This window comes from Lepidochelys kempii, chromosome 2 (assembly GCF_965140285.1).
Source record: "Lepidochelys kempii isolate rLepKem1 chromosome 2, rLepKem1.hap1, whole genome shotgun sequence".
NCBI lineage: Eukaryota > Metazoa > Chordata > Testudines > Cheloniidae > Lepidochelys > Lepidochelys kempii.
Window position 1 is genome coordinate 134,768,364 of NC_136381.1, and position 24,399 is coordinate 134,792,762.

Sequence of the window (24,399 nt, forward strand, 5' to 3'; positions counted from 1 at the left end):
TGTACAGAGCAGAGCAGTTGGAGTGATCCACCGTGTCTTCCTCTTCGGGTTTTTGGCAATCAGAGGTTTAGACTCACCCTGTGCATAGGGTTGCATCCTTGGCCATCTTGGCTAATAGCCATCGATGGACCTATCCTCCATGAACTTATCTAATTCTTTTTTTGAGTGCAGTTATACTTTTGACCTTCACAACATCCCATGGCAATGAGTTCCACAATTCATTATGCATTGTGTGAAAAGGTACTTCCTCTTGTTTGTATTAAACTAGCTGCCTATTAATTGAATTGAATAACTGCTGGTTTTTGAATTGTGGGAAAGGGTAAATAGCACTACTCACTTTTTCCACACCATTCATGATTTTATAGACCTCTATAGGTGGAGCAGGAAGGGCTTCCTTGGTTAAAGTTGCTCGACACTTCTCACTATAGGATCCTGTTTTTAGTTGCCTGTACCTTTGTCAGACTTGAACCATTTGGGCTAAAATTTCCCAAGCCAGATAGATGCCGGCCTCAGGCTCAGTTTTGGAAAGTTTCAGCAAAATAGGATTCAGCCACTTCTAAGAATGAGATTAGGGAAAAGCATACTGTACATTCATATATATGTTTACATACAAAAGAGCTGAATTTAGGTAGCACAGGCACCCTTAATTGTGGTATTTCCTAATTTTTGAGTGTTTGACTTTGAAACTTTAACTTCTTTTTAAATGCAGTATAAATACTGAATTATAATAACTCACAGTAGAGCTTTCAATCATTAGTGCTTTAATTGTAATCAATGTAATGTATATATACCTAATGGAAATATGAAACTGCATGTATTGTACTTTTTCATTGCACTGGGCAAAGAACAGTGGCAAAATGTGGTTTCTAATTAAATTACTATGCTGTGTATTACCTCTCCAATGCAGGCAGTAGATAGCAGAGATTCTGTGGCTATGGCACTTTACTCCCAGTGTTTTGCATGGGTTATTAAAAAAATCAACAGCAGAATCAGAGGCAAAGAAGATTTCAAGTCCATCGGAATTCTTGATATATTTGGATTTGAAAACTTTGAGGTATGTTCCAAAAAAATTGCTGGGAATTGATTCATTAATTTTTATGTATGCCATTGTTCCACAATTCCCTGTAACATCTCTAGAACTGGATTATCAAATGCTTTAGGACTTAAAATGAATCAGTATATCATTACAAAACGAATGGCATTGGAAGTATTTACCTTTGAATGTCTGTGGTTTTTCAGGTTAATCGTTTTGAGCAGTTCAATATTAACTATGCAAATGAAAAGCTTCAAGAATATTTCAACAAGCACATTTTTTCCTTGGAGCAACTGGAATATAGCAGGTAAGAATTACAGCTGGAGTTTGAAAGGTGCCTAGGGGAGAGAAATAACCAAATCCTTGAAATTCAATGGGATTTGGGTGCCTAACTCCCATAAGTACATTTTAAAAATCCTGGCCTATAGCTGCATATCATTATTTTTTTTTTTAAATTGATTTTACTCTAACTTGCATGGTAGGCATAACAACTCCCCCCCTCCTCCCAACACATTTTTGTAATTATGAATAAAATGTCCTCTTTCCTTACACTAGAGAAGGGCTAGTTTGGAAAGATATTGACTGGACAGACAACGGAGAGTGCCTGGACCTTATTGAAAAGGTAATACATTATTTGATATTGTGGTATGCATGGACAAATTACTGTGTTCTCATCACTTGTGTAAGCAGGAATTTTAAAGCAGCATATGGTCAAAAGGCAGACTATCTTTTATTTGTTTAAATGTTGATCTTTTAATACAGTGGTTTTCAAACTTTAGTAGATTGTGTATCACTTTCATAGGATCAGTACACTTTCATGGACACATACCCCTCCCAATCCCGAATTCCTCACTTTGCCTATAATTTGCAATGCATGGTTGCATACAAGAATGTATTAGGAGATCATTAAATAGATAGCTTGGAGAAAGATTCCCAGTAGTGTGATGCTTCGGGACTGCAACCAAAATCAGGATTCTGTTGCACTAAGCACTGTAGAAATGTAGATAAAGGGAGAGTCCCTGCCTGAAATCTTTACAACCTAAATAGACAAGACATACAAAGGGCTGGGGGGGAAGAGATGAAACATACAAGCAGAATGAACTGTAGGATGGGTGACAAAGTTCAGATTAGTTCCACAATTTTTAAATTGTTTTGTTGGGTGGGGTTTTGTTGGGATGGGGGTTATGTATTCTATCTCTGCTCTTAAATTCCTTTCCCTGAATGTTAAACTTTGCATTTCAATGTATCTAGTCTTCTCTTATTACCTATTTTCCCCCACTGCCCTAGTGTCTCCAGGTCACTTTTGCAATTTATTTCTGTCCTCCTGTGTTTTTATTAGTTTCCCCTCCCCCAGTTCTTTTCCATCCATGAAACTGATTATGGTTGAATGTACACCAAAGAAACACACAACATGGAAAGTCAAGAAACAGCTGCACAGTGTTGATATGTGTGAGTGCATGTGGTTTTCGTTGGGGTGGAGGAGAGGTGAAATCTATTTAAGTTCTCTCCTTGGAACCAGAAACTCATGAGTTCCTGTCCCTGTTCAACAGCGACTCCGTTTGGGACATAGGACAAGTTACTTAACTTCAGTATCCCTTTCGGTAGAACTATAATACTTGCCCGCTTCCCAGGGCTGTTGTGAGAATCAATCAATACTGCAAAGAACTTATAAAAGATTAGATGTGGTGTTGTTTATTAAAATTTGAATTTAGCTTGTTAAAAAAGATTCTGGAAACCCTAAAAGAGTCCTAGATCGTTATGCAGTTATCAGTAACTGACTTGAAGAAAGATACATGCTTCAACACTGTGACAGAAGCAGCTCTATGGACCACTTGGAAGTGTTTCTCTAACCTCAGGTTGAGAATACTTGTGCAAATAACCACATTGCAATTTCTAGCTATTCAGAATATAGCTCCAGCTGGACTATTGGCTCACCCAAAGCAAATTTTTAAGAAAAACAGGATAAATCCCCTTCATTTGAACAGTGACTTTGGGCTAAAAAAGTGCTCACGTTTTCAATAACTGCTTTTTCCTCCATTGTTTTGCTTTTACCTGCTTTACGTTCCCAGAGGAATCCTTTTTCTCTAACAGTGTTACAGTTTCCTGTGAGAGTTTTTATGATATATTGGTTCACTTATGCCTCTCTTGACAGCATCTTCAAGACGATTTTCACTAGTAGAAAGATCAGTGTAAACACTCGATGGGCTAATTCATCCTTGTTCTCTTTATTTTTACTGATCTAGAAACTTGGCCTGCTAGCACTAATCAATGAAGAGAGTCATTTTCCTCAAGCGACTGACTGCACCTTGTTGGAGAAGTTACACTCCCAACACGCCGTATGTGATACTCTAATTTATTTAGTGTGCCATTTGTAAGATCCTTTGTTTCTCCAGAGGTTTGTGAGTCATATTCATGGATGCATAATCTTACAGTACATATTAGGCCCGATTCTATTCCCAGTGAAGTCAGTGGCCAAGTCACTTGCTTCAGTGGCAGCAAGAGGGAGCTTGTTATCTGAAAATACGCAATGTGTGTATAGATACTTCCATTTGCATAGATAGGTATATGGAAAGGTAATGAAATAGGCCAGATTCTAATCTCAGCTACACCAATGTAAATCCGGAGTAACTCTATTCACTTCTCCAGAGTTACTCCAGATTTACATTGAGATAACAGACCGGAATTTGGCCTGATGTCCATATTCAGTTGATCATTACCTTTATTGTATAAGAGCCCCTTTAATATAAAGACAAGGTGGGTGAGGTAATATCTTTTATCGGACCAACTTCTGTTGATGAGAGAGATGAGCTTTCAAGCTACACAGAGCTCTTCCTCAGGTCTTGGAAAGGTGTACCTGAGCAAGAGCTCCGTGGAGCTCAAAAACTTGTTTCTCTCACCAACAGAAGTGGGTCCAATAAAAGATATTACCTCACCCACCTTGTCTTTATATTAAAGAGGCTCTTATACAATAAAGGTGATGATCAACTGAATATGGACACCCACCTTGTGTTTCTAATATCCTGGGACCAACATGGCTACTGCACCCCCTTTAATACAGGCATATTGCTGTTTTCACAACTACCTAACCTGACAACTGCCAGTTAAGACAAGCCCTTCTTGTCCACTGTGTCTTTAACTGATCACTTAGCCAGATGGCTTAGGGTTAGTCTAATGCCTTTTAATGTACTATAAATATCCTGTTACCGTGTTCGAAGCAGCTCCAGGGTAACAAATCCTATTACAAATATAGATATGGTTGTTTGCTTTTGGAGCACTAATCTTTTAGGGTGTTCACTGAAAGACAGTGGTTTGGACAAATTCAGGTTGAAGACTACTTGGTCCTTTATCTAGATTCCAATTGTTTTCTCCACTAAAATGTTTTTATTCTTCCTTAAATTAGAACAATTCCTTTTATGTGAAACCAAGAGTCGCTGTTCACAACTTTGGAGTGAAACACTACGCTGGGGAGGTAATTTTCTTTTCTTCATTTGGTATAATGCTTCCAAACAGTGTTTCAGAATCACAACCACTCACAAATTAACTGAAGCATTCTGTTCCCTCAGTGCACTTTATGGTACTGCCTTTGTGAGGGGTACTTAATGACTGCGCTTTTTATTTGAGCCTGTTCTGCTTTTTACTAGGTCCAGTACGATGTCAGGGGAATCTTAGAGAAAAACAGAGATACTTTCAGAGATGATCTCCTAAACTTGTTACGTGAAAGCCGGTATGTTGGTGCACTTGCATCGCGGGATGATCCTGGGAGGTGCCACATGCTTGGATTTCAGTGGGAGTTGAGAGCAGTACGTGCAGTGTAGGGTTGGACTGAGGAGAAGTGAGCAACAAACAAGTGGCCAAGGAGATGGGCACTTAATAAACTTCTCTTGTGTACAGTTCCAAATATAATACCACTATTCTCTCACTTTGGGCCAGATTCTGATACCCTCACACAGGCGGTAGAGTACCTTATTCCTAATGGTTGCACTGCATGTGTTAGAGGAGTAAGGTACTACTCAGTGTGAGTAAATGTATTAGAATCTGGCCCAGGATACTTCATATTTTCAAGGTGCTTTACCAAACGTAGGTATGATTCCTCTGTCTCCCCTCCCCCGCCTCTCATAAGGCCTGATTCTGCATTCCTTGCACTTTCCTGACCCTTACTTTACTTGGAGTTTGGGTGCACACGGAATTGAAGATCAGGCCTGTAAGCTCTCTGCAGCAGGGACCATCGTTTTGTTCATTGTTTGTACAGTGCCAACCTCTGTGGGGTCCTGATCTGTGACAAGGGCTCCTAGTGCTACAATAGCACAAATAATAACAGCAATGTAGTAAATGACTTGCGGGGAGATTTTCAGGGATTTAAGCCGGTGGGACTTGTGCTGCTCTTAAATCCCTTAGGTGCTTTAAATTTTTTTCCTTTTAATAAATCCCTAATTGTATGTTATGTTTTCATGTTATGCCTGAGGTCACATTTCTCCCAGTTGAAATATGCAGCTAAATGCAACAGGGGAGTTAAAGCCATAGGGCCTGGTTCTCTTCTCACTTACCCTCGTATCAATCAGGAACAATTCCATTCAAGTCAGCGGTTATGTTGCTGTCAAAGTGGTGTGAGGGGCCTCCTGTAGTCCTCTGTAATGTACATACAACACCCACAACTAAGTGCTGAAGCTTAAGTTCCCACACACAGTTATTTGCACCCTTGTGAAAAGCAAACAGAAAATGTTATTTCTTGGTCTTCACTCCAGTGTAGCATCCATTAAGGTCAATTGGTTGAATGACGATCAAGTAAAAAGTGATAAAGATGATAAGATCTAGCCATTCATTTCCAAGAGGAGGTGTTGAGAATGCAGTGTGTAGCATTTGGACTATTTTTTCTTGGCCTCATTGCACAAATGATACATCTGAAAGGTCGGTGGCTAATTGTTGTTGGAGAGTCAATAAGAGTTATTTTTCTTTAAGGAGCTAAGCTTGCTCAGGATTGTACTATGGTAAATTTTGTGGTGTCTCGGGATATTTTGTAAAGGTTTTTCCTTCCCCATTTCAGACTTGATTTTATCTATGATCTGTTTGAACACGTTTCAAGTCGCAACAGCCAAGACACCCTTAAATGTGGAAGCAAACACCGGAAACCCACGGTCAGCTTGCAGTTCAAGGTTGGTTAATATGTCCTCTCCTCTACTGTCAGCAACTGACAGATGATAAAGAATCAGTAGTCAACAAAGACTCAGAGTGGCTGGGCTGGGCGTATATGTCCCTTGGAGATTTAAAATGCTGAAACTCTTCAGTACCAAAATGTTGCCTCCTCCCATATGAAACTTCAGTCACTAATTATGTAATCAACAATGTTTGCCTCAGGAAGAAGCTGCCCTGCACGGCACCTCCATCTTCATTCCCATTCATTGACTTGTCCTTCTTGTTTTAACTGCGTTGGCCTCTCCCTGGACTAGATCTGGCATACTTCATAGGTGTTTGTCTTGCTCTTACTCCCCATCTCGCTCAGTTTCCACTTCTATCATTGGTTCCTTCACAGTCTTACTACTCTTAGGCCTGGTCTACACTAGGAAATTCGGTTGGTATAATTACGTCGCTCAGGGGTATGGAAAATCCACCACCCTAAGCGATGCAGTTAGTCTGACCTAACCCCCAGTGTAGACAGTGCTAGGTCAATGGGAGAATTCTCCCATCAACCTAGCTGCCACCTCTTGGGGAGGTGGATTGCCTGTGGTGACAGGAGAACCCTCCATTCAGCGTAAGTAGTGTCTTCGCTGTAGCATTTTAAGTGTAGACAAGCCCTAAGTGCCTCCCCGTCTGTCACTTTTATTTTAAATTGGCTATGCTAATATATAATCTGGCCTCTGCGGACATAGCAGCAGGCCTTCAGTGGGCGTAAACCAACATAGCTCCATTGAAGTCAGTGGAGCTGTATTGACTTACACCAGCTGGAGATCTGGCCCACAGTGGCTCCAGCATTGTGACTTAGGAGGTGCTTACAGCCATACATATGAAATGATCCCAGAATCAGCTGTGAAATTGGCCTGAGACACTGAAATGAGGTCTGCACACTAGGAAAAATAAGCACCAAATACCTAATAAAAATGCTTTCCAATCCTTGTGTTGAATAGGGATGCAGGGCAACATTTTAATTATCTGCCTTCTTGGACAAGGAGAAGCAGGTGAATGATTGTCAGACACATGGGATGGGTTTAAATGGCAGGCTGCAACGTTATTAATTATATCTTGGGGAGGGGCACAACATTGCCAGCCCCCAGCTGTCATGTACCAGCCATTTAACTGGTTCTGCATTGCATGTTGCAGGGCTTTTATCATGAACCAAAAACTAACTTAGGGTAGGCCATCCCTGGTGTACCCCACAGTCTCAATTCAGTTGTGAAACCTCTCCTCCTTTCCTCCCCGTTAAGGGGATGGAGTGACAGAAGCCACAATGCTGGGTGGGGGAAAACTCAGTCTGCAAAAACTTCTAGCTCCTTCCCCCTTATAAGCACACAGTCCACTTACACAATCCTGGGTCTCATTTACCTCTGGGAGCTGGCAGTTAAGTCTTTACTCGCACTGGACACCAGTTGACAGTTGTGAAGAGTCGGTAGTTTAACAACAATATAGGAACCTCGAATCCTTGTTTCTAACCCAACTGTGCCTCCAGAAGGCTACAAGGAAGGTGAAAAAACTCACAGGACTACTTGCCAATTTGGTGGTTTGGGACAAAATTCCTTCCTGACCTCTTAAAACAGGCGATAGGAAAGATCCGCAGCATCATATTTGGCAAAGCTGCTAATCTTCCATGGGACAGCTAACCAGAGGTAAGCCCTGGCTTAATTTACATAGGCAAGGACCTGGGGGAGGGTGCACAGCAGCCAAACAGCTGGCCCCATTTCTCTTTGCCCAACCAATGGCCAAGCAGAGAACTGAAGAGAAGGATTGGGGGAGTGGAGGGGACAGCCCCTGCCTCCCCCATTCTGCTACACATGTGTTTTGGATTCTCTCATTCGCTGCTGTCCAGTCAAAGTACCTCCCCTGCTACTCAGGGTTTATAACTCAGCCATTAACAATTCCCTTGGGCTGAAACTCAGCATATAAGTTTTCATCTGAAAGTGATTATTTTAAAGAAAGATGGATCCAAATTCTACTCTGAGTTACAGCAGTATAAATTCAGATTAACTCCTTTGCATTGGAGTTATTCCACATTTATACTGGTACAAACGAGAGCAGAATCAAGCCCATTGCTAGTGGAATCATTAAGAATAAAATTCTGCTCTGATGCCTTTTTGCTGTGTTGGACAGAACAGCCTCGGGAACATATGGTGAGATGCACACTGCTATTCCTTTGAAAAGGAGCATTGCATCCCCTTGGTTGGTGCATGCTGCATACACAAGTGAGGCTGGAGAAATGGCCCTGACCCTTGAGTAGCACCCAGCACTCCTTTGTGGTTGTGGAATGCCATTGGCTGCAGTAGCTCATTCTCCTTACCCTCCTTGGTAGCTCTCCAGATCACTGAGGGCTTGATTCACTGCTGCCTTTGCAGTCATTTGCACCTGGGCAAAGCAAGCATGAGATGTTACCGCATAGGAGTAGCAGTGTTTAGCACTCACTTTACCCGGGGTAAATGACTACAGAAGGTGTAAGGCAAGGGAGAATCAGGCCCCTTCTTTCTCTTTGTCTCCTCGCCCTCAGGGGCCCTGAACAACACATGATTTGTTCAGAAGTTTAAAATGAAAAGGAATAAAACTGGTGACGGTATCAGATTCATTATGACAACCTGGTTATTGATTTGTAAAGACCCTGATTCAGAGTAGTCTCTAGATCCGATCTCATGAGGTGCGGTGAGCAGCCTCCTATCCCACTGACTTGGCTGGCAGTGGGTCCAGGATGTTAGCAGCTCATGAGGTCAGTCCAGAGCTGCATGTGAAAATGGAATATATCATCAGCCTACCTTTGTTCAAGCTCACTTGCCTTCCCTGTTACGTTTACAAAGTGATTGCCATAAGTACTGTCCTCTATTGTCAGAGATCAATAGGGTTATCCAAGTTGTCCTGAAATACAGCATTCACACAGGGTAAGCATGGATAAAGTTTACATTTTTTTAAGAGGTAAATATTTATTTTACTGCTAGAAGCGGGAACCTTTTCTATGTAATATTTGCTGCTTGGTTCTTTTGCCCTCTTTGTTCTGTAGCAAACAATGGTTAACCAGACTCACTGGAAATAATGGTCAAGTTTCAAATTGCATCAGCATTTGCTTTCTTTGCCCCCACTGTAATAGATTTACAAAAACACCTCAGTATCTCCTTGAATAGAATGGGGGAACATACAATTGAAAGTTCAGTGAAGGGGGGAATTTTTCATGTAAATAATACATGTCAGAAGAGGGATGATGACTTCATTGGCAACCTTTATTTCCAATTAGATGAGGTAATAATACATTAGATAATCTATGTTATATTGTGTATTTTATCATTCAGAATTCTGTTAATGCTGAGGAGAAAATGGTGTGTGTGTATAATTACACAATATATATGTAATCTGTTTTATTTTTTAAGTGAGTATTGTAAACTTGATGTTTTCTTGCTAGGGATATTCTAGGATTTTTATTTAATAGAGAAACATGCCTCTGATACAGTGTATGTTAAGTTAAATTACAGATACACTTAGTAAAGTACATATGTTACAGATATACTCTCAACGTGAATTTTATTCATTGATTTTTTAAAAAAAATCTAGTTTCTGAAAGAGTGTTCTTTAAACACCATTTTAATTTTACTTTCTAAAGAACTTTTGAAATTCAAGAGCTAGGTTTTTCTGTGCCCTTGTTGATTTAGTATCTTTCTTATAAGAGACAAGAAAAGTTTCTCTTTTCATTAAGAGAGAAACTGACTCCATATAGGAGAAAGAATGAAACCGAATATACACAAAATGCTGTCAAATGCACAGAATAGAAAAACTGGGGGAAAATGGGAGGAGGGGAGATTATTTTTGCTAACTTCTTTCAGTAACAATGTTATCTTATGCCTGGATTGTGCATTGTGATTTGCATGGGCACAGCAATGCACACATGTAGATCACAATGCAGGACAGAATTCTTAAGTGTTACTTGTAAATACAACAGGTTCAGCATTTTGAGACAGAAATGAGATTTTCAAGTTGATGGTGTACCTTTATAAACAGAGCTGTTCATGCTGATCAGTAACTCTTGTCAGTACTTTTAATCAAAAGGGGCAAACAACAGAGCAGTGTGTCACCTCACATGTTAAGACCTGTATCTCCATTAGCATAACTGACTCTTATCATGGAAAAGCTTGTACTGTTGTAATTTCTAATCTAGATCACTAGGTGTTGCTCTAGGGCCTGCCTGCAATGCTTAGTTTTGAGAGGGCTAAAGTGAAGGACTTACAAAAAAGCTGTTTATAAAGGACTGTCTTCTTTTCTACCTTTGTTTTAGGACTCACTGCATTCCTTAATGGCAACATTAAGTTCCTCTAATCCTTTCTTTGTTCGATGTATCAAGCCAAATATGCAGAAGGTAAGATTTAAAACGCTATCTGTCTGAGTTGCTTTTCCAAGTACATAGGGCCCAATGTTCCATATCTTGTCATTTACACCTATGCAAATCAGAACAGTAGCATTTTGGATTCACTTTCAAAGGTACAAATGACTCCAAAAAATGATGGCAGGTTCTGGAGAAGTCTCCAGACTTCTGCAGCTCTTGTGTCTGGGTTTTTTCGTAGCAAGCTATTTCACATGCACTGTATACAACTAGAATAATCATTACCGCAGTAAAATCTTTTTTAAGTGACTACCCAAAGATCTGACAAAAATCACTTACCTCACCATGTTGGTCTTCTAATAAAGATGGAGCAGAATTGTACTCAGTACACTTGGGGATTTTACAGTAACAGTCTCTTACAGCAGGAAATTGCGAAATAAAGATGGTCACTTGTACAGATTCCACTGTGCTATTGCTGTTCTGCTTACTACAATTTAATTTTTAAAAATACTGTTTATTTCCTTTATGACTTTCAATCCAGTAATTTGCGGGGTTTGCTTCACTGTATTTTCTTTATCATCTGCCACTTAACCTTTCAGTTTCTGTAAAATACCAGGTGAAGTCATGTTTGTTCTTATGTTGTAGTTCTGAGACACTTAAGTACTTAAAAGAGAAAACAAATGTTTCAAAGAGATTAATATTCAGTGTACCAAGTTGCCAGGCAAGTATGGGAATGTGGGGCCCTCTCGGGAGTCAAATGCTACCCTGATCCTAAAATGTCAAAGTAGTCCTTTTTATTTGCCCATCATGGTGTGATGTTTAATGTTGAAATTGCAACAGGCAAAGACATTAACAAACGTTAAGCTTTCACAGTATAGTCTGCAGACTGTAGCTAGAAATACACTATCTTGTGACAACCCCAGTGTCTGATTTATCAGGACTGTAAAACATCAAGGAAGTTGGCTAGATTCCACTGAAGATTTTATGGCTGTCTTTCCCCAGAGCTTTAAAATGTGTTAGCTGCTAACTGTCCTTCAAGTTTTCTTTATAAGGGGAAAACTTTAACCTAGGCTGTGGGGTTTCAAATGATGTGTCTGTGACGCCGCCCATGCAATATCTGGGCATTGTGGGGAAATGGCCTGATGCTGGCTCTGAGTGCATCTCGAGACCAACTGTTCTCAGCCTTGGGGCCTCCAGGGTGCTGAGGCCAAAATCTAAACATAAAAATCCTTCAGCTTCGTATGTAGCTGGTGGCTAGGACCAGTGAGGGCACACTTAGTCAAGGGCCCACCTAGTCAAGTCACAGCACTGCTCAGGGCGGGATTCATGCATCTGAGAAGACTATTCCCCCTCTTGCTGCAAGGACCCACAAAGCCCTGATCAATCCCCTCTTCTACTGCCACTTGGGAATAACAGGTGTCCTTTTGTATATTCTTGCAACCAGGAGCCCTGAGCAAGCCCCACTCACCAGCAGCAAAAGTGCAAGGACCACAGATGAATGATGCAAGGATCAGTCTCATTGCATTATGTTGCTTGCAACACTTGTGCATGATCCTTGTATTTTGCCAGCATGGCTCTTTCAATTCTTAATGCTGTTGCTACCAGGAAAGAGAGCACAAACACTCTTGCCTCCAGCTCCCGCTGGGGAGCCAGAGAGTCCTCGGCAGCCCCCTTCCTTGCCTCTTGCTACCACTGTCTGGGAACAACAGGGCCCTGTGTAGCCCTCCCTCCTCAGCCTGCCAGTGACAGAGATAAGGTGAGAGGGGGAATACATTAGGGGAAAAGAGTGGGAATAAGCTCACTGAGTACCACCTCCAAAGTAAGTAGTTTTTCCTCTCATCCTGAATCATCTTAAAGGCTCCTCCACCTACTACTCTGAATCCCCCAGTACCTCCCATCCAGCACCCCATTACTTCCCACCCGGTCCTCTCCACCCAGCATTCTTACCCTAGCCTGCCCAAGTTTAGTAAAATATGCTGCCATCCTAATCTTTGCATACATTTAATTAAAAATCCTCTCAAAATTAGCAACTGCGAAGGAGTCTGGGCCCTTGCTATAAAGAATCCTGGAACCTAGGCTTCAGCAAGAGTCTATAGCTAGTTGTGGGATAATGTGTGGGAACAGATTGGGAACTCCTTTCCTAGATAGTTCCTTTCAATGTGTTAATAAACAAAATCAGCAAAAGCTTGTTTCCAAAGAGTTTATTCCCTAGTTTTCTTCTTGCCTTGCTGTGATCGTAAATTTAAGTTAAATCAATGTAAGATGACTTTGCTGAAAAATAAGCCCTGTTTGAAGAACTAGATTGATGGCTTAGTTACTAAGAAAGAAGTCAAAAATGTTCTAACTAGCAGCGCCAATTCATACAAGATTTCATGGAAAAGAGGAGGGGCAGGCAACCAAAAATTTTTGACAATGGCAATTTCCATTCAGTTTAAGATTCAGAAATCAATGTCAGGAAATTACGGTTTTTAAGTTTAACCCATTGTGCGCGGGCTTTTTTTCCCCCTGTGTCTCAATAAAACCACTTCTATTTATTCATCTTTTTATTTCTGTATTATTATTTTTGTGAATAAGAGTAAAATCATGTAGACTGAATTTAAGGTACTTTTTTCAGAAAAGGAAGTTGATTAATGTGTCACTATAAAGCAGGGCTTTTATTATTTATAGTTCCTGAGATTGCAAATTTCAAAATGATATGAGGAATTGTTCTGGTCTTATTTTCCCTCGGATCTACCTTGGATTTAGTGGGGCAAACATCCATGTCACTTCTATTGGTTGTACATCAGTGTAACTGCAGAGAAGTCACTGGAGTTGGTCCTCATTTAAACTGTGGTGAGATCAGTATCAGGCCCCACTTACCCAGATTTACCCCTGTAACTCAGTTGAATTCAATGGATTTACACTTCGATTGACATTTTTTAAATAGGAATTTTCAGAAGACAGCCACTCCCTGAAAACTGCTTGTAACCTATTGTTTAACTTCTTCAGGTTCGGGTCCTTTGTAATTGGTACTGTCAGGTGATTTTCCTTTGCAAAAAAAAAAAAAAAAAAGTACTGCATGATTTATATTGGCTGAGAAAGGTGTGTCAGTTTGTGTAACTCCAAGACAGTTTGGCTAAAAGAAAATTTAGCCTTGTGCTTGCATTACTAGGGAATTGATGTCATGTATGTGAGTCAGACTGCAAGCTTTGATAGGTAGACTTGACTGCATGAGCTATTTAGATTAGCTGCTAAGACGGAGAAACAAGGGTTGGAAGAACAAGAACTTAGTGATAGTACCTGTCCTTGTCATGTATTGTTTCTGCTCCTACTTTCTACTCTAGGTAAGCAAATAAAGAAGTAACACCTTTTAAATAATAATGAAGTCACCTTTTAAATAATGATGGTACTTAGCATATGTGGCGTTTGTAAAGTAATGAATGGTATAAAAGGAGACATAGCTACTTTTGCTGCCTTTTGAAACACTACTGCATTATGGAAAGAGGCACAGGAGAGAATCAGAGAGGCGATGATAAAAAAGGAGAGAAACCTTCCTAAACCACTTGTTGCCCTTTTGATTTAGTACACACAGGTTACATCCATTAGTAAGAAAGTCCGTGATATTTCCAGAGGGCAATAGATTAAGAGCTTCAGTACAGTACACACATATTTGGACTCCTTAGTAAAGGAGATCAGACAGATGGAAGATAAAATTCAAAACTTTGAAAAGCAGAAAATTACAATAGCAATACTCCACGTTCTGTGCTATACATCAGAGTTTGTTAATAGTGGACAAGAGATTTGATAATTTGTAACAATTATTGAAGTTGTAATTGATTAAGAAGTTGATTTTTATCAAATGTTACAGAGGCAGGCAAGGACAATCCACTAAATGAAGCAAACCACTAGACATTTACATATCAGAGCAGAATCTGCCCTCATTAGAGCTACTCCCTAAAGGGAGCACACAGAGTGCATAACCTTTTGTCCTAAGGCATTTCAGCAAACAAGCTGTAGATGGAAGAATAAGAGTCCTGTTCATCTTTCTTGGGAGACCCCTAAACAATCAGTGCATCTGTTTTCACATTTTTCAGTCTGAGTTCTGCTCTAGGCATAGCATGGAAACTGCTCTATGCTGTGTGATTAATTAATTTTTTCTGCTAATGAAGGGTCCTTCTCCCTCATTCTTGACCTCAATGCAACTTTGAGCACTGTGCTTCCTTCCATCCTCATGTACTTTATCGACAATGACTTAGGTGTCTCTCGGTTCCTCCTGTTGTGATTCCACTTTTAACTGTCACACTGCTCATACACTGTATCTGATGGTGATTTCTCCTCTGTAGCAAGGCCCTTGCTCTAAAGAATCCCAAAGTTTCATTCTTCCTCTCTTCCATCTTTCATTTTTGTACCTTTTGTACCTTTACGCTCCTCAGCCACCATCTCAATTGATAATGTTCACAGTTGTACATATCTTCCAGTGCAATGCCTTTAGCATGACTCCTTCCTGTTAACTCACTCTGTCTTCAGGCTGATCCATGGAAATTTAGGTTATTGACTTTCTGTGCTGAATGTCTCAAAGACTGAAGTTTGTCTCTTGGGCAGGAGGAGCACTCTCAAACTCAGGTCCATCTTCTCAGTCTCCTTTCCTAATTCAGACTTGCTACTTGTCTTTACTGTCTGTAACACTGGCATAATTCTTAACCAGATTCCTGCTCCTCTGCAATCCCTTATGTCTGTCTAGCATGACCTCTGAAACATTGCCCACATTTGTCATTGTCTCAGCTTCCCCTCTTCTGGAATCCTCATCCATTCCTTCATCTCTTCTTACCTTGACTATTGTAACTGTCTTCTCTATGACTTCCCCAAGTCAGAGCTCTTCAGACTGATGCATGTGCAGAATGGTTCTGCCTGTTATCTTCTTCGAGTGCTCATGTGTATTCCACAATAGGTGTACGTGCTCGCCACATGCACCAGTGTCGGAAGTTTTTCCCCTAGCAGTACCCGTAGGGGAGCGCCGCTAGTGACCCCTGGAGTGGTGCCTCCATGGTGCGGTATAAGGAACGCTGCATTCTCCCCCCTCTCAGTTCCTCCTGCAGCCAGTGAAGGTGCTTCAGAACTGCTCTGCTCCAGCTTTGCTGTAGCTTGTCCCCAGAACTCTTGTTTGTTCAGTATATGTGACCTTTAGTTAGTACTCCATTAGCTTTAGTTTAGTTTAGCTAGTGTGCCCGGGCCGGGGCATGCCCTGCACCCCAGGTTTTAAGTCGTGCAACACTTGTAGGCGCCCGATGCCAGTGAGTGATTCGCATGCATACTGTTTACGCTGTTTGGGTGAAACCCATCTCAGCGACCGCTGCAAGATTTGCAAGTCTTTTAAGCCTCAGACCAAGAGAGAGAGACGACAGGCTCTGGGCTATCCTCATGGAGTCGGCATCGACTCCGGCGCGCCGCTTCAAGTCAGCACAGGGCACCGTGGTTTCAGTGCGTAGCGACCCTCCGGCGCCATCTATTAGTTGGCACCACTCCCCGTCCATGGGGCACGCCAAGAAGGCTAAGAAGAGGCCTTCTCCACCACGGCACTGGGGTAAATCTGGACAGAGACTAGACCCATGTTGGGCAGTCCTCAACCCCCATTGGCCTCTAGGCCTCTGACTCAAGTCAAGCGGAGTAGTCCGGCCCGTTCGGAGCAGGCTTCCCCAGATGTCCGGATGCCCTCCACGCCAGAGGCCCTGCAGGTGGCTCGGGACATGATGTCCATGCAGTCCAGAGCCAAGCCACCGCTGGGATCTCCGCAGTCACCCCCGACTCGGTCTCGGTCAAGGGAATGTTCCTGCTGCCGTTCGCCACTCAGCGACCGTTCCATGCGTAGTCCACGTGGGTCGCCATCAACTCCCACCAGGTTGTCTGTCTGGGTTCCGTTTGACAGAGCCTCAGGGCACCGCTCTGCCTTGAGGAGCGGACACTGACGGGACCAAGGCAGACGTAGCCGAAGGTCCTCATCTCGAAGGGGCTATCGTAGCCGGTCACAACACAAACGTCGACGCAGTTACTGTTTGTCACCTTGCTCCAGGACCCCGCCACAGCACCGCTCCCGCAGCCCCGGGCATTGATAGCTGGCGATTCACTGTTGCGGATCCGCCCACCAGAGCCAATCGCAAAGCAGCTGCTACCGGCGGTACCGTTCCTCTATGTTGGAGTCACGGTCTCGGGGTTGGTACCACTCCCGGCGCCGCCGATCTTCCCGGTTCAGGGACAGCAGTAGCTCGTATGTCAGCCTGGCCTCCCTGTGCAGCCACCCATCGATGGGTCAGGCCAGCCAGCCTGCTCTGCCGGTGCCACAGCACGGTGCAGTGGTACCGGGCCCCGTGGCTGGCCCAGTGGTACCAGTGGGCATCGTGGCCCCCGACACAGCCCCCGTTGGGGGCTCACTCGGTGGCCGGAGCTTCGGACCGGCTGTTGGCCAACCTCTGAGGAAGGAGTCGGTGGGACGTACATCCTCAGTGCTGTGCCTGGAGAGCAACCAGGTAGTGGACCCTCCAGTGCTGGTGGACACGCAAAGTACCACACCTTCTTCCTCGCTCTCCCTTGATGAGGTGATTACGGTCCCTCCTCCCTCCATCCCGCAGGAGGACTCTAAAGCCCACAAAGAGCTATTGAAAAGGGTGGCCTCAAACCTCAACCTTCAGAGGAGGAGCCCTCAGACTCCCTTTTTAACGTCCTGTCCACCTCGGTACTGGGCAGGGTGGCCTTGCCTCTCCACGAAGGGGTGGCAAAAATTTCAAATGCCCTGTGGCAAACCCCAGCCTCATTGGCCCCCCCATCTCTAAGAGAGTGGAACGCAAGTAATTTCTGCCTGCCAGAGGACATGAATACCTATACACCCGCCCTGCTCCTAACTTCCTGATGGTCGAGTCGGTCAACCACAGAGCCAACCAGCCCCTACTCCGAAGAATAAGGATTCAAGGAGGCTGGATTCATTTGGGAGAAAAATTCATTCATCCTTGAGCTTCCAGTTACGGGTGGCAAACCATCAGGCTCTCCTGGGCCGGTATGAGTTCAATCTGTGGGGCTCTCTGCCCAAGTTCGAGGACTCCCTCCAGGAGTGTGGCAGGAAGGAGTTCAAATCGCTGGTGGAGGAGGTTACAGCGGCTGCCAGGCCAATCCTGCTGGCAGCGTTGGATGTGGCAGACACGGCCATGTGGTCCGTGGCCTCTGTGGTGTCCATGAGAAGGGCATCGTGGCTCCTGCTTTCTGGGCTGTCCAGTGAGGCACAGACCTCCTTGCAGGACCTCCCCGTTTGACAGCAAGGCTGTGTTTGCAGAACAAACGGTTAAAAACTGCATGGCCTGAAAGACTCCCACACCATGCTTCCGACTCTGGGCCTCTATGTTTCAGCTCCAGCTCAACCTAAGTTTAAGTCACAGCAGGCTCCTGCCTAGGCCACCCACTCTAAATATGAGCCCCCTTACAAAAAGGCGTGGGACTATAAGAAGCGTCTACAGAGGCAGTCTCAGCCTGCCCCCCAGCCTGGGTCCTCCAAGGGCAAAGAGGCAGGGAAGCGGTGGTTTTGACGGGACACCTGGGGGCACCCTACCAGTTCACATCCGGGATCCACCCACAGTAAAGCTTCCCTTCTCCAACTGGTTGTGTGTTTTCCTCCCAACATGGTCGCAGCTGACCTCGGACCGATGGGTCCTCAACACCATCTCCCGGGGTTACGTTCTCCAGTTTACTCCATCCCACCCAACCACCCTCAGCCCCCATCCCTCCTGGGGGACCCCTCTCATGAGGCTCTGCTCGAGCAGGAGGTGGGGCGGCTCCTTGGCCTAGGAGTGGTGGAAAGGGTGCCAGCGGAGTTCGAACGCAAGGGGTACTACTCCCGCTATTTCCTTATCCCGAAGGCCAAAGGGGGGCTCAGGCCCATCCTGGACCTGCGAGGCCTGAACCAGTATGTGGTAAAGCTCAAGTTTCGTATGGTCTCCCTGGCCTCCATCATCCCCTCCCTGGATCCTGGGGACTGGTACGCTGCCCTCGATCTGCAGGATGCATACTTTCATATTCATATATTTGAGGGGCACAAAAGCTTCCTCCGTTTCATGGTTGGGCAGGAACACTACCAGTTTACGGTCCTCCCGTTTGGCCTGTCCACTGCACCCAGAGTGTTTACGAAGTGTATGTCGGTGGTGGTGGTGGCCTACCTCAGGTGCCATGGGGTCCAGATCTTCCCCTATCTGGACAACTGGTTGGTCAAGGGCAGCTCCTGGTCACAGGTGTGGGATCATGTGTCATTCCTTCTGTCCAGCTGCGCCACTCTGGGCCTGTTGGTAAACGACACCAAGTCCATGTTAGTCCCGGTGCAACACATAGAATTTATCGGGGTGGTCCTGGACGCCACATTGGCCGGAGCCTCCCTCCCACTGGACAGGTTCAAGACCCTGAAAGGGATCATTGACACAATCACAGGGTTTCCGGTGACAACAGCCAGAGCATGTCTCCAGCTCTTGGGTCAGACTCAGGATGAGGCCCCTCCAGCTATGGCTTGCCTCGGTGTTCTCCCAGGCCAGAGACAGGATGGACAAAGTCCTCACTGTGCCCGAACCGGTGATTGCCTCTCTACGATGGTGGTCCTCCCCGGGGAACATGCTCCACGGGGTCCCGTTCAGGGGCAGGCCCCCATCAGTGGAGCTGGTGTCCCATGCATCGGACCTGGGGTGGGAAGCCCATGTGGGGAACGCTGAAACCCAAGGTCTGTGGTCTGTCCAGGACCTGGTCCTCCACATAAATGTCAAGGAGCTCTGGGTGGTCCGGCTAGTGTGCATGGCCTTCCGCTCGCACTTGGAGGGCCGGGTGGTCAGGGTTCTCACGGACAACACAGCCTCTATGTTTTACATCAACGGGCAAGGCAGGGTCCAATCCTCTTCCCTCTGCCAGTAAGCCCTCAGGCTGTGGGACTTCTGTATAGCCCACGACATTTGCCTAGAGGCCTACCACCTACCAGGCGCCTGGAACTCGCAAGCGGATCGCTTGAGCAGGATTTCTCTAGCACGAGTGGTCTCTTTACCCAGAGGTGGTGCACAGACTTTTCCAAGAGTGGGGAGTTTCCCAGGTGGACCTGTTTGTGGCTCAGCAGAACCGTCGCTGTCCCCAGTTCTGCTCCGGGGGGTGGGCTGGGACAGGGTGCTATCTCCGATGCCTTCCTCCTGTCCTGGTTGGGCTGGTTCCTCTGTGCCTTCCCCCTGTTCCCGCTGATAGGCAAAGTCCTGGAAAAAATAAACATGGACAGGGCCCGGGTCCTCCTGATTGCCCTGGCGTGGCCCAAGCAGCATTGGGACGGGACCCTCACGAGCTTGGCGGGTGCCCCGCCGTGGCCGTTGCCGTCCCACCTGGACCTGCTCTCTCAGGACCAGGGCCGCCTCCTCCACCCCAACCTAGCGGCACTCCACCTCACGGCGTGGCTGCTCAATGGTTAGGCCGGGAGGAAAGGACGTGCTCGGAAGGAGTTCAGGGCATCCTCTTGGAAACGCCGAGTCTGCTTGTCAAAGTGGTCTCGGTTTCCCCTGTGGCTGCCCCGATCCAGCTAATTTTGGACTACCTCTTTCACCTTAGGGCCCAGGGCCTGGTGCCCTCATCCATCAGGGTGCACTTGGCGGCCATATCGGCCTTCCACCTGCCGGTGCAGGGCCACACGGTATTCTCCCATGCTATGACTGGCCGATTCCTTAAGGAATTGGATCGTCTCTTCCCGTACGTTAGGCCCACAGTGGGACCTGAATCTGGTGCTGGCCTGCCTCACAGGCCCCTTGTTTGAGCCACTAGCTATGTGCTCCTGGTCGCACCTCTCCTGGAAGGTAGCTTTCCTGGTGGCGGTCACGTCGGCTAGGTGGGTCTTGGAACTCAGGGCCCTGACCTCCGAGCCCCCTTACACAGTATTCCATAAGGATAAGGTCCAGCTCCGCTCAAATCCTTCGTTCCTCCTAAAGGTGGTCTCTGCCTACCACACGGGTCAGGACATTTTCCTGCGGGTCCTCTGCCCTAAACCCCATGTGTCCAGTGAGGTGCGCTGCCTCCACATGGTGGATGTGAGACGAGCTCTGGCCTTTTACCCGGAGCAAACTAAGCCATTCAGGAAGTCCTCGCAGCTGTTCATCATCTTGGCTGAGTGCATGAAAGGTCGGTCGATCTCCACTCAGCAGCTCTCCAACTGGATCACCTCGTGCATCTGTACCGTTTATGACCTGGCGGGAATCCCCCGCCGTCAGTTGTGTGGGCACACTCGACTAGGGCTCAGGCCTTGTCGGCTGCCTTTTTGGCCCATGTCCCCATTCAGGACATTTGTAGGGCCGCCCCGTGGTCTTCAGTTCACACTTTCACCTCTCATTATGCGATCGTCTCCCAGACCAGGGAGGACGCTAGGTTTGGCAGGGCAGCGCTCCATCCCAGAAATTTGTGAACTCCTACCCACCTCCAAAAGATATAGCTTGGAATCACCTATTGTGGAATACGCATGAGCAATCACTCGAAGAAGAAAAGACAGTTACCTTTTCCATAACTGGTGTCCTTTGAGATTTGTTGCTCATGTCTATTCCACACCCCGCCCTCCTTCCCCTCTGTTGGCGTTGTCTGGCAAGAAGGAACTGTGGGTGGGGGGAGCGCGCAGCACCCATTATACCGCACCATCGAGGCTCCACTCCAGGGGTTGCTAGGGGCGCTCCCCTATGGGTACTGCTAGGGGAAAAACTTCTGACACCAGTGCACATGGCAAGCATGCACACCTATTATGGAATGGACATGAGCAACACATCTCGAAGAACACCAGTTACGGAAAGGTAACTGTCTTTTCTCACATGTACAAAGAAGCATGGTCACATCATCTTCATCCTCAAAAAACCCCATTAGTTCCTTAAGGATCTTGTTCTAAATCAGCCAGCTTGGGTGAAATCCCCCTGGGCACAATGAACTAGATGACAGGCTGTGGCATATTAATTTTTAAACTGGGTTTCAAACTGACCTCTAATACTGCACCCTAATTACTTGTTTGCTTCAGTCGTCAAGTTTGATTAGGCTTCTGAACAGCTACAACTGCTGCCACAAATAATTGAGCCTACTGCTATTTGCATTTATTTGTGGGTGAAATATTGCATCTGCAGTACCTGAGGGTGTTTGGGAAAATTTAGATCTAAATGTCCAAATAGAAGTGCAGCTCAAAAATCCAGTCCCAATGGGCAACAAAAGATTTATTGGTTTCTGTGTGAATCTAAAGGAATACGGTTCTGTGGCAGACTTGGAGCAGCAGTGTAATAAACTAAGAATACTGATATGTAATAATTCTGTGAATACAGTATGTGACCTAGTCAGTGAAGAGAGGTTACTGTATAGTTATATTGCATTATTAGACTACTCTGAGTGAATTTATTGATCTAGCTTCATAGGGGTACTGTTGGAGAAACAAGCAGGAAGGCAACACAATGACTCCCAGATAAGAAAACTCCAATGTGCACTTGAAATACTGTTATAAGAATTGGCCAAAATAGTTGCAACAGGATCCAGTCTAGGAGATTCCTTCCCATCATGGTGTGATTCAGGAGGGCTAAGGAAAAGCTCTGACAAAGAAACCCCTTGAAAACCTTGCTTTTTTACATTATAACAAACAAGTACCACAAGTGCTAGTTATCAGGCCTTAGCTAAAACCAGATGAAACAGTGAAATCTGCTCTCTTTGTGATTTTCTTCTGGTCTACCTTTGCCATATTTCTGCCTAACTACTGGACTAAGCAATTATTTATAATAAACTAAACAAACCAGTTATTTACTGCACTTGGGGTACCCAATTAATGTCAGTGGGGAAAACTTTTAGCTTAGAAAATCCTACATCCTGTGTCCAGCAAAGTTGCAAACCTTGGTTTGTCAATGCTGGGAGTTAACAGATCAGAGGCTATAAACAGTTAACAAGTGACTGGTTCTCAGAGCAGGGGGATGATTCAAAAGGCTGAGCATCTTTTAAAGACACTCTCCCTAAAGGACACAGGAGTGAACTGGTTTGTGAATTAAAGGGGATAGATTATGCCACCCACCTCTTTAAAAGGTCTCAGAATTGGGGGTGTTATAGGAAGGTTAGACCTACCAGGGTCCCCATGTAGAAGCTAGACATGTGCATAGTCCATTTTAATGTTTTAAAATCTCTTTCTCTCTGGTGCATTTGTTCTTAATACATAATAATGTGCTTTAACAGTGCTGTTTGGTTACTGTTTGGTCACTGCTCCTGGAGGAACATAACACAGGCACTGAATATATTAGGCTTGCTGAGGTAATCACAGTTAATACCAGGGGACTGCAGACCAAGGCCAGGTCTGAGAGTGGGAGAATTGTGTTGTTCCACCCTGAGAGAGGTAATAGCCTAAGACTTGAGAGGGGGGCACTTGAAGAAGACCAGGAGAGGTCAGAGCTCCAGTTTGACGGGGAACTATGACAGGCTCATTATTCATCTTGTTGTTCTCCTCCCTATTTAAATTAAACCAAGAATATCATTTGGATTTGAAAACAAAACCAGTTTGGCCACTGAATGGACTTACGTTCTGATAAGGGGAACCAAACCTGAATGTAGCCTCATGGCCCACATATGTAGTATAGCTGCTCCAAAACATACTTATCTCTTCATGAGAGTGTGTTATCTGGATGGATCTTCACTTCACTCTGGAGGCATCTGAAGTCCTTCAAGAGACATGAATGTTCTGATGATATTGTGGCTCATAACAGATACCAAACACCTAGACAGTTCTGTCCTTATGCTAGAAGAACCACAGTAAGTATTGGTCTGGGTAAAACTTCACAATAGCTGGGTAAGCCGACTTCCTTGAAGGACAAGTCAACAGTTTCCCTAAAAATGCAGCCTGTGCATCCAGCCGTATATCCTTTGGCACAAACACATCAACCACTTATTGCGCTATTTATTCTTTCTAAATCACCCACTTACTCATAAGGCGTTATTGTTCTTAGGAAAGCCCCTATTAGGCCTGGCATCCTGTCCAGCTGACATGCTGCTGAATTCAGCTACCTTCATTTTCAGACCTTGAATTTTTCAGAATTTTATTGTTTCAAAATCAATTCCTGTGAAGCGTGTCCATCTGTACCTTCTCCTGACACACTGCTCATGTAACGGGGCTGGGCACTGAAGAACTCCTTTGGGGAGAGGAGGTAGGGGACCCTTCTTCTATAGTTGTGGCGCAGCAACAGTGCAGTTCCGAAGCTACTGTTGCAGTCCATATTGTGTAGGATGAGACGATACATCCAGTGGCAGGTGTGCTGCACAGGTGGTGCCCGTCCCCGGCATAGTCTCCCAACAAGCTTGCTCCCTCCTTGTGCAGCCACAATAGTTCCGCTGCCGAGGGTTTGTCCGTCAGTCCATACCTCTGAGTATAGCTGCCTTGAGATGTCAAAGTAATTCAGCCTTTTCTCCAGAACGTGCCGGAAGTTGGCTGACTGCCAACTGCAGTTTATTGTGTGGATAATTCAGCTTTCTTGATCCAATGTTCATTAAGATGGGTTGCCTTATTAGTAGCAGAGAGCTTTATTGTTGTGTACGATTTGAAAATGCCCTGTAGCCATTGGAATACATTTTGATATTTGGTTATTACATCTTCTGATAATTTTATCACTGTCTTTTATGTGTGTGAAGTGCATTTCCGCAATCACACATGCAGATCATGTGTGTGGAATCTTTGCCTTTATAAACATCAAGCCAATTTTTTTTTTCTTTTTTCTTTGTGTGCTATGTCAGTTATGTACACGTTTTCTTGCAGGTATACGGATCAAAACATTGTACTTTTGCAAAGTTATTCTCCAACCTCAACCCCACTCCCCCCAAACCACCCCCAGATCGCTAGATCGAAATTCAAATC

General features: G+C 44.9%; 1 protein-coding gene across 1 annotated transcript in view; it reads left to right on the top strand.

Annotated features, from left to right (window-relative positions):
* The window catches only part of MYO10 (myosin X), a 272,590-nt gene that overhangs the window by 179,340 nt on the left and 68,851 nt on the right, over positions 1-24,399 (top strand). Inside the window, exons 12-19 of the mRNA XM_073332289.2 lie at positions 908-1,054; positions 1,240-1,340; positions 1,589-1,655; positions 3,277-3,369; positions 4,434-4,502; positions 4,675-4,757; positions 6,075-6,183; positions 10,485-10,565. Coding sequence (XP_073188390.2) covers positions 908-1,054; positions 1,240-1,340; positions 1,589-1,655; positions 3,277-3,369; positions 4,434-4,502; positions 4,675-4,757; positions 6,075-6,183; positions 10,485-10,565 — 750 coding nt within the window. The remainder of the gene's footprint in view (positions 1-907; positions 1,055-1,239; positions 1,341-1,588; positions 1,656-3,276; positions 3,370-4,433; positions 4,503-4,674; positions 4,758-6,074; positions 6,184-10,484; positions 10,566-24,399) is intronic.